Source organism: Salvelinus fontinalis, chromosome 14 (genome assembly GCF_029448725.1).
Source record: "Salvelinus fontinalis isolate EN_2023a chromosome 14, ASM2944872v1, whole genome shotgun sequence".
NCBI classification, from domain to species: Eukaryota; Metazoa; Chordata; class Actinopteri; order Salmoniformes; family Salmonidae; genus Salvelinus; species Salvelinus fontinalis.
In genome coordinates, this window is record NC_074678.1 from 43860545 (window position 1) to 43870817 (window position 10273).

Genomic DNA, 10273 nt, shown 5'->3' on the forward strand with positions numbered 1-10273 from the left:
GCCTATATATGCTTATTTATTTAATTGATGAATCAAGACTTGATACACAACTGTTTTATGATTTTGTTTAACATGTTTATACAGATGAGTGAGTGTGTGTCAAACAATGCACAATGTGATTGAGTGCAGGAACCAAATAAGGTTGAGAACCACTAAATCAGATGACACACTACTCAAATCCTAAATTAGGAAAGGAAAAGATGAAAAGGGTATGGATGAAAACACCAAGTGCATTTTAGAGTAAAATTTTATTATACAAAACTAGATCATAGACAAAAGTATGCAACAAAGCAATGATAAAGTTAAGTCTGAATGCTCTTAACATCAGAAGGCCTATGTAAGTCAAACATGTCAAATGGTTGTGGATTTAAATATTTTCTCATTCTATTCACAAGTTTTAGAAGAAAAGGAGGACTATAGATAACAGGTCAGCAATAGGGCTGGGAATTGCCAGGGACCTCATGATACGATACTATCACGATACTTAGATGCCTATACAATATGTATTGCGATTCGATACTGTGATTTTATTGCGATTAGATGTTCCAAACATATTGCTAATCGCTGCAGTGGGATGAGAGAGCCATGAAAACCAGTTTAGGTCAGTCATGGAAATAAAAGGGCTGAAAAACCAATTGGCTCCCTATTTCTAAAAGCTATGAAGTTAAAATACTGTACTTTTGGTGCAGGTACAACTAACTAGCGCAAAAATATTGCGATATTGCACATAATGGTCACAGGTCACAGGATCCGACACGAATCTCAACTGAAAAACGTTTTTTTTTCTTTCTGCAGGGGCCCCCAATCCAAAAACGAAGTTGATCATTATCCAAACAATCTGTAAATGTAATAGACATGGGCAATTAATACACAATACATTGTAGTCAATATGGTATACCTTGTGAGGCACAGAAGCATACCAGTATGACAATAGTAGTAGATTAGACTCTACAAAATGGCAGCTACTTACAGAATCATGCAAAACATCATGAATATGTTCCATGAGGCAATGAAAATCCGGAAGTAGCGTAGACTCAGGAGGAACTCTCTGATGTTGTCACCTAAAACAAATACGCCATGGTGTCATTTCCGATTTATAGAGACCTTCATTGTGTGTTCATGCACCACCGTGCAATACAGCGTACCAATAAGTGCTTCAGCCTGACTCAAAGGCTCAGAGGACGGGGTAAAAACGATGCAGAAACATCAGCCATAGACTGCAGCCTATGTTCTTTAAAAATAGATGATCTATCTCAATGCATACCTCTTGAGTGTCCTTACTTTCATTTTCATGAATAGTCACTCTGTGAAGTTTTCTGAGGTGAGGTTTTTTAATGCACCACAATGCATCACACACCTGTAGTTGGTCCGCGAGGTTCATCTCCAAATTGTCCTTGTGACTCCTTTCTCTTCCTGTAATAGAGAACAGTGTTGATTGTCTTGTGTTGATGAGCTAGTAAAAATAATATGTAGTCCAACATTATTGTCTGTTTAGTGTTACCAGGCACAACTAGCACAATGTCTTCAGCGCAAGACAAAAATTGTATCATACTCACAGTTTGAAGTTTAACACAGCACCAGCGTTCATGAGTAAGGTCCTAAAAAGGATGACATAGAAATAGTTGGAAATTATCACTTTTAATACAGCACATGACAGCACAGAACTGCAATTTTGGCATTAAGCAAGTCAGGTACGTGTAAACAAGGATAGCTGGTAGTTATCTCTAAACTGGGCTACTGTAGTTTGCTAACGTTAGTGAGCTGGCAAAGAAGGTGCTAGCTAGGCTTGCTCAGCCACACATAGGCTTTGCTGGTAAGTTAGCAGTGTTGGGAAAGCTACTCTGAATATATAGCTTACGAAGCTACCAATTCCTTAACACTGAAAGAATTTAAGCTACACTAAAGCTACCCGTAAGAAAAGTATAGTTTACTTAAATAAAGTTACTTAGGAGAAAAATACTTTCACAAACTACTTGGTGAAAAAATATATCTAAATCTAAAATGTCAGACTGCAAATTGCAAAACAGATCACTCTGTAGTCAGATGTTAACAGGATGTGTGATTTTTGCCTACTAAACACAAAAAGTGAGAATCAGACACAAAAAGTGTTTCAAGTGAGAATTAGGCAGGTCTGATGCCGAAAAATAAAGGAAATTCTTGCCTACTTCACCCATATTTGATTTTTGCAAAAAAAAAGATAGTGTAAAGTTCCAGTAGTTACACCACTACATGGCAAAAAAAAGTAATTACTGAAAACAGTACAGACATTTGAATTTAGTTCAACTACCACCAAGCTACTGCAACAATGTATTAGTCAGTTGTACAACTGAATGCATTCAACTGAAATGTGTCTTCCACATTTAACCCAACCCCTCTGAATCAGAGAGGTGCGGGGGGCTGCCTTAAATCGACATCCACGTCTTCGGCGCCCGGGGAACAGTGAGTTAACTGCCTTGCTCAGGGGCAGAACGACAGATTTTTACCATGTCAGCTCGGGGATTCGATTGGTTACTGACCCAACGCTCTAACCTCTAGGCTACCTGCCGCCCCTATTAATTACTATACTGAACAAAAATACAAATGTAACATGCAACAATTTCAAAGATTTTACTGAGTTACAGTTCATATCGGAAATCAGTCAATTGAAATAAATTCATTAGGCCCTAATCTATGGATTTTACATGACTGGGAATACAGTTATGCATCTGTTGGTCACCGATACCTTAGAAAAAGTAGGGTCGTGGATCAGAAAACTAGTCAGTATCTGGTGTGACCACCATTTGCCTCATGCAGCGTGACACATCTCCTTCACATAGAGTTGATCAGGCTGTTGATTGTGGCCTGTGGAATGTTGTCCCACTCCTCTTCAATGGCTGTGGGAAGTTGCTGGATATTGGCAGGAACTGGAACACGCTGTCGTACACGTCGATCCAGAGCATCCCAAACATGCTCAATGGGTGACATGTCTGGTGAGTATGCAGACCATGGAAGGACTGGGACATTTTCAGCTTCCAGGACTTGTGTACAGGTTCTTGTGACATGGGGCAGTGCATTATCATGCTGAAACATGAGGTGATGGCGGCAGATGAGTGGCACGACAATGGGCCTCAGGATCTCGTCACGGTATCTCTGTACATTCAAATTGCCATCGATAAAATGCTATTGTGTTCGTTGTCTGTCGCTTATGCCTGCCCATACCATAAACCCACCGCCACCATGGGGCACTCTGTTCACAACTTTGACATCAGGTAAACCGCTCGCCCACACGACGCCATACACGTGGTCTGCAGTTGTGAGGCCGGTTGGACGTACAGCCAAATACTCTAAAACAACGTTGGAGGCAGCTTATGGTAGAGAAATTAACATTAAATTCTCTGGCAACAGTTCTGGTGGACATTCCTGCAGTCAGCATGCCAATTTCACACTCTCTCAAAATTTGAGACATCTGTGGCATTGTGTTGTGTAACAAAACTGAGTGGCCTTTTATTGTCCCCAGCACAAAGTGCACCTGTGTAATGATCATGCAGTTTAATCAGATTCTTGATATGCCACACCTGTCAGGTTGATGGATTATTTTGGCAAAAGAGAAATGCTCACCAACAGATGTAAAAAATAATTGTGCACAACATTTGAGAGAAACAATCTTTTTGTGTTTATGGGCAGTTTCTGGGATTTTATTTCAGCTCATGAAACATGGGACCAACACTTTATAGATGTTACGTTTTATACTTGTGTTCAGTATAGTTGAACTACATTAGTTCACTACTCCCCGACACTGTAATTTAAATTAGCTAGCTTGCTAACAACAACAATCAAACTACACACTGGCTGGTTGAAACAAAAGGCCACTATTATCACATTCCTCGTTGTTAAAATAGAATTCATCTCTTTATTACGTAGTTGTTTTCTTTGGTTTCATAATAAAAAGTCCAGCATTACCCGAATATCAAGAAATCCCCGATCATTTTGTCCACATCACAGGCGCTATACTTCCGCGAAAATCGTAAAAAATTGTCGAATGGCTGAAGTGTAATCTTGGTGCGTATTCAATACGCCGATTCGGTTGCAAAACGTTTCTTATACGGAAGAAAATGGGGAGGGACCCAGCTGAATTGGTCCAATAGAAACTCCAGTTTTAGTTGTAAATTGTTCCGTTTTGCAACTGGTTGGACTAATGATTACACCCATGGAATATGTTCAGTAGAGAGAACGTTTTGAAAGGGGTAGGCAGCCACATGGAAATATAATCAACCTACGTAGGGGGTAATACATGGAAACAATCAGCTTTGGACATAGGCCCATAGACTCCTATTTTATATTCAGCACTATTTTGACAGGATTTTTACTCCTAGTTTAATAATCAATTATGAAATTCTGTTTTTCTAGCCACCAGGGAAGCCCGTGCGCCAATGTGTAGGTCTACACTAGCTATCGCACCGTTTCTCACAATAAACACATTCCGCAGCATATTCATGGAAAAGACATTTGGGACCACATAATCTGCAGAGCTATATGTTCTTTCTACAACTACATCTCATAGGTTTGGCTTGGTCAAATGTACTACAACGCGAACACACGATTCCAGCCACCCTATAGGCTTATGGAGGCATATGATGAATAAAATTAGGCTTCAGACCCTTAATTTATCATCATTAGGCCAGTTTGTTAAACAAATACAATCCTAAATGAGCGAGGTTACATGAATAGAATACATAATAAACCTATTCTACCCGATTTACTGCAAATGTCTTTAATGTTGGCTACCAGAAGCAGGTGCCAGGTGGAATTGACTATCTCAATACAAATATTATTATTAATCTGTAATAGTTTTTATTAGCCTATCAATATACGATTCTGCACTGATTTTTCACATCAGGTTCCAATGCCAATACAATTACGCTAGGTAACCCACGATTTGGGCCTATAGAAAAACGTGTTATCGTAAAATAAACCGTAAACCTGTATAGTGACATGCGCATCGTGTCATCTCTTTCTCTCTCTCTCTCTCTCTCTCTTTCTTTCTCTCTCTCTCTCTCTGCCTCTGTGTTATTTGCAGAGCACTATGGCAAATCGTCAATATCTTTCTTAGGCCAGCTATCGTTGAAATATTAGATTAAATAATGTATATAGCTGCATATCTGATCAAAATTGGCGACCCAAAAATAAAAGCCTATCTGTCATTTTTCAACAGTAGCGACGAATTACATGGGGAGCTGACAAATAAAACATTCTGGAATAGAAAAAACGCTCGGCCGAGAACAAATTATAAGGCTGTGCAGATGAGGTATATTAATAGGAAGGCTTGAGTGTCACAGTCTTTTTACTCGTGAAGACGTGGAGCTTCGTGGCGAGTCGCCGGACAACTGACATTCTAGTTACGCAGTGGTCATAAAATACATGCGGTAGTGTTATAAATCTTAAATCATGGACGTGTTGGAAGTCCTCAATTTGGGCGATATTGCCCAAACTTTCTCAAAAATGGGAATGTTTCCAGTTTTTGATCTTGCTTATTACATCGTGTCCATACTCTACCTCAAGTATGAACCAGGTTAGTGGTATTTTTATTCCTATATATTCATGTTCAAAAATGAAATCAATAGTTGTAATGGATTTATAACTGTGAGGTTGAGTAGCCTATAATTAGGTAGGCTAATGGAAATAATACAGGTCAACGTTGAATAGGGTATAACCTAGGCTATATGGGTTGTCAACCCCCCAAAATTATAACACTAATAGATACATGTACCAATACAAACATTAATTTGTTAATTTATACATAGGCCTACTATGGAAATCATAATACACTTTTGATAACTTGAAAGGAATTTGAATTTGTCCTATGAATAACATTTGCAGCAGCAGCTTGGCCTACTTTGAGAGAAGAATTAAGAAACCCTTACAGGAGTTGGATTAATCCAGTTTTCTTTAATACCTCACATTTCCCAACATTTAACCCTTTAAACAGAAAGGGTCTGTCTCCTGTATGAAATCTGAAGAGACCCGTTGCATACCAAAGCTTTGGCCCCCATGCAATAAATAGAATGTCCTTAAATAGATGTCAGTGGGCTGGCTACACACTGCAGAAAGTCTCCTCTGCTTCGGAGTAGGATTGTTCACAGCCCATTTGTAATGGTGTTTGTAAGACCTCATTGACATTGTATTAATCAAAGGTGAAGTTTACAATACTCCAGAATATTTTCAGCCAAGCCTCTTAGAGACCAAAAATATGTCCAAAAGCACTTATGTTGGCCTCGAAATGAACATGTCTAATACAATCCCAGCACTGTTCTGCACTTCTGGATATCCCTTATTCACACAAATAAAGGTACACTGAATGAAGAAATTGCATTTGTTCATTGTGGAATAAGTTTTAAATTACTTCAATATTTTATTAATTTACTCATTGACACATTTTCGAGTTACAAGTAAATGATAGTGGTCTATAAAACCTGGTATTAAAATACTCTCATTCCCTACCTTGCCTTTTTGGCCAAATGTTAGTAAAATCTTAGTAAAGACAGGTGGAAAGTGTTTTCTCTCTCCAGTAATGGTTCAATGAAGCCTCATGAGCTCCTAGACCTATGTAAACCAATCTCTGAGTCACATGTTATCAGTGGTTCCCTGGTTCCTCATGAATGAGTTTGAAGGCTGGGGTGTTAAGGGTCAAGGTGTATGTCAGGCCTGCCAGTTGCGTTGTGAGGCAGGAAAGCAATAGAGCAGCGTGTATTTTTAGGGTGTATTTCTTTGGATCCGTTTTCTGTCAAACAGCAGACAAATCGCTCCTACACCCAGAATCACACCTATTTTTAGATCTTGACAGTTCTGGTGCCCATTAGGGGGACACACATTACTCCACAATGTTATAACGATCCATAGATGTTTAAAGCACCTCATTATAGTAGATGTGGCTTTTTAAAATGACTTTGGTTGTAGTGAAAGACTTGATTTCTCTTTCCTCGTCCCAGTAACACAAATGAGTAGAGTTAATTAATAATTGAGTAATGGATGAGTAAAACGATTCAGATACTTTCTCGTGTGGTGTGTACTGTACCATTGCCCTTGAGTAACTCACTCAATGGTGGGAGTGACATGAGTGGATCATTACTATAATAGTATACTGCTGGTATACATTTGATGTGGGGATGAGAGCTAAGGAAGAACCAACCAAACATAATAGTACACACACACACATACACGGTAACACTTTATAATAACTTTAATGAATAAGCATTATTAAACAATTGATAAACTATTAATAAATGTGTAGTTCATGATTTACTAACCTCCAAGTTTGTGTGTGTCTGTAAGTTGTTGTTCATATGTGTATGTTTGTATCTGGTGTGGGGATTTTATTTGTGGGAAAAAATGAACATTTTTATATTATTAAAATAAAAAAATAATTTACTAACGTCCAGAAACATTTATAAGCATTATAAGCATTACAAGTCATGAGAATTTATTAAATTTCAAATTATTTATGAAGCATTTTAATGGGTTATTTATGAATGTTACTATAACGTGTAACCAATCTGACTTCATGTGGAGAATATATTTAAATCCTGATTCTTCTGCAGGGTCAGTAGAGGTGGCTCGCAAGAGTCCTGTGGCCTCTTGGCTCTGTGCTATGCTCTACTGCTTTGGGAGCTACATCTTAGCAGACGTTTTGCTCGGCGGTTGCCCCCTGGACTATTTTCAATACAACAGCCACATCCTCCTAGCCTCCGCTATTTGGTAAGATCCTTTAAATTGTTAATGTGCTTATCTACATACATTATTGTTTTTTTAAGTGCAAACCTGTGTCTGTATATGCCTAGGATTGTTGAAATAGGCCAACTTGAATTTGGTGTAACATTGATAGTAATTATTTCAAAATTATTTAGAAATGTTGTTGTCAAGTAAAAAAAACTGCCGCAACATTATTAAAATTTACTCTTTTGTTTCTCTCTTGTTCACTAAAATGTAACAACAGGTACCTCGTCTTTTTCTGCCCTCTTAACCTGTTCTACAAATGTGTGGCTTTCCTGCCTGTAAAGCTGGTGCTGGTAGCCTTAAAGGAGGTTGTCCGCACTCGTAAAATCGCCGCTGGCGTGCACCATGCCCATCATGCCTACCATAACGGCTTCCTCGTCATGGTCATCATCGGCTACGTCAAAGGTTGGGGTCTCCCTGCACTTCCCCCCCATAGCTACTGTTGCAACCTGTAGGACTTTCCTTGTGTGTGTCCATTTTGTAAAGAAGCGAGATACAGACCGTTGTCCTAATTATATCTACTTTCTATTTATATCCGCCCAGGGTCAGGAGTGGCTCTCATTTCCAATTTTGAGCAACTGCTGCGTGGTGTGTGGAGGCCCGAGACCAATGAAATCCTCAACATGTCATTGTGAGTTGATTTTCCTCACGACTCTGTGGTTGATGTCAGCCATCGACATTTGTTGCTGCCTCCCCAAGCAGGAGAAGATTTTCAAAAAATGTCTAGTTAGAAACCTAAGCTGTTTCAGGACGACCTAGGGGGTTCCCAGCTCTAGTTTTTGACAGCAAGACAATGTTTTCCTATTACAGCAAATTATCTGATATTGATATTTACACCCACAACTTCTGAAGGTATCAGGTAGTTACACAACTGTATTTGCATTTACTGATTCTCTAGGTATCTATAAGCGATCATACATGTATAAATTGGGCTGAACTATCTGTTTTAAAGCTGACAAATGTATATCAATGGATATTTTCTATCAAGAGAAATGTTGTGACTTTGTCTGATTTTCATAATATTTTCCCTCTCCAGCCCTACTAAAGCCAGTCTGTATGGAGCCATTCTGTTTACACTTCAGGAGGCACACTTGCTTCCCGTGTCCAAGAGCACCCTCATCTGTCTTTTCACTGGGTTCATGGCTACTACAAAGGTAGGTCCTGGAGTCCATACTAGAGAGTGTGCATCATACGTTTATGCAGGGTTTGGGGCAAATATGCTTTAACTCAAGAAATTGTGCAAATTAATTAACAGAAATCCTTATGGAAAATAATTGTCAATATCCACTTTATATTCTGAACATATTTTTAAATGGAATTGATCTCAACCTTACTGCTGTCCTATTGTTTGCTATTAGTATCAGCAATTAAACAAACTTGATAGTGATCCTACTCTATAGCAATTTAGTTGTCTCAACTAGAAATGGCACAAACTAAGTAAATATTTTCTCACTTATGATTTCTATTTCACTCAGGTGATTTTGACCGCCCGCCACTCTCACGGGTCTCCCTTCGTCCTCATCGAGTCTTGGGTGTGCCACTTGCTCTTTGGCTCCCCTCTTGGAGGTGGTGAGGAGGAGCACCATGCTGCCCCTGTCGCCCCTGTCTCACCAGTCAAAACCAAGGAGGAGTTTGGCGAAGGCACCCGCAAGAGGAAGTCCAAGAAAGCAGAGTAGCACGCAAACTACTACACCAGTGAACGGGAAAAAGGTCCCCCCATCCACAAAACACATCTGATCTCCCCTCATGGTCCAGCCTTCTGTTTAGACATGATGGAGTCTCCCATTCCTTGCTGGGGAAAGGTGCAGTTTGATGTTTACCAAATTAGGTCCTTTCTATTGAAGGAAATGGTGCTTTCTATGTCATATCACACTGTATGGGGATTCTGTAAATAGCTCACCAAAGTCTCAGACTTAAATCATCGTCCCAGCCAGTACATATCTACTTATTTATTTATGTATTTATTTTTCTTCTGTGAACATCTCTGTTACTGTGTGCAACAGCATGTGGTGAACAGTGTACTGCAAGTTACTTGATTGTTTAGGATGGCCTTTGTTTCAAGTGCTTCTGCTGTTAGCTATAAATGTTTTTGGTTTAAACCCAGTCAGACCTATTTCAGTAATGTAAAGAAATTGGATCAAAAGCACAATCTGACCCTAGATCAGACGATCAGACAACAGAATCAATCAGACAATAATATAATGTGAATAATCTATGGCTGCTTTTTACAAAGAAAACTAGTGAAAGTAATGTCCTTTATAAATAAAGGCAGGTCAAAATTCTTACGTGATGAGAGTTTTTGATTCAGTGGTTTACTATAATATTGGGATATGTTGTTAATGGTTACAGTAAACAAAATAATGTATGAGGCTGCCTGGCATTCATACAGAAATGTGCAATATAAAATTACAATTCATTTTGTTTACAAAAGAGAGGGTCGCAATACCAGACAGAGCTAAATAGTATGAGGGAAAACTGCCACTGTCCCCATATACAACACATGAAATGACTCCCTGAGAAAATA

At 39.0% G+C, this 10273-nt stretch overlaps 2 protein-coding genes across 2 annotated transcripts; one reads left to right on the forward strand and one right to left on the reverse strand.

Moving 5' to 3' along the window:
- Nucleotides 1-229: 229 nt before the first annotated feature.
- LOC129810935 (small integral membrane protein 7-like) lies at nucleotides 230-4063 on the reverse strand. Its single transcript, XM_055861946.1, has 5 exons — nucleotides 3940-4063; nucleotides 1557-1598; nucleotides 1358-1413; nucleotides 971-1061; nucleotides 230-838 (listed from the first exon to the last, which is right to left on the reverse strand). The coding sequence occupies exons 1-5, from the start codon at nucleotides 3963-3965 to the stop codon at nucleotides 826-828; spliced, it is 228 nt and encodes a 75-aa protein (XP_055717921.1). The 5' UTR covers nucleotides 3966-4063; the 3' UTR covers nucleotides 230-825.
- A 948-nt stretch (nucleotides 4064-5011) lies between these two features.
- On the forward strand, nucleotides 5012-10031 carry LOC129810936 (trimeric intracellular cation channel type A). Its single transcript, XM_055861947.1, has 6 exons — nucleotides 5012-5548; nucleotides 7575-7731; nucleotides 7970-8154; nucleotides 8293-8380; nucleotides 8786-8903; nucleotides 9225-10031. The coding sequence occupies exons 1-6, from the start codon at nucleotides 5425-5427 to the stop codon at nucleotides 9423-9425; spliced, it is 873 nt and encodes a 290-aa protein (XP_055717922.1). The 5' UTR covers nucleotides 5012-5424; the 3' UTR covers nucleotides 9426-10031.
- Nucleotides 10032-10273: the final 242 nt, after the last annotated feature.

Excerpts from the sequence above, each read along its gene's own strand:
- LOC129810935 (XM_055861946.1), bottom strand. The coding sequence starts at position 3,965 with ATGATCGGGGATTTCTTGATATTCGG. Across the intron at positions 1,599-3,939 it reads GGGGATTTCTTGATATTCGG|GACCTTACTCATGAACGCTG; the intron begins GTAATGCTGGAC and ends CATCCTTTTTAG. Across the intron at positions 1,062-1,357 it reads ACCTCGCGGACCAACTACAG|GTGACAACATCAGAGAGTTC; the intron begins GTGTGTGATGCA and ends TATTTGTTTTAG.
- LOC129810936 (XM_055861947.1), top strand. The coding sequence starts at position 5,425 with ATGGACGTGTTGGAAGTCCTCAATTTGGGCGATATTGCCCAAACTTTC. Across the intron at positions 5,549-7,574 it reads CTACCTCAAGTATGAACCAG|GGTCAGTAGAGGTGGCTCGC; the intron begins GTTAGTGGTATT and ends ATTCTTCTGCAG. Across the intron at positions 8,904-9,224 it reads GGTTCATGGCTACTACAAAG|GTGATTTTGACCGCCCGCCA; the intron begins GTAGGTCCTGGA and ends TATTTCACTCAG.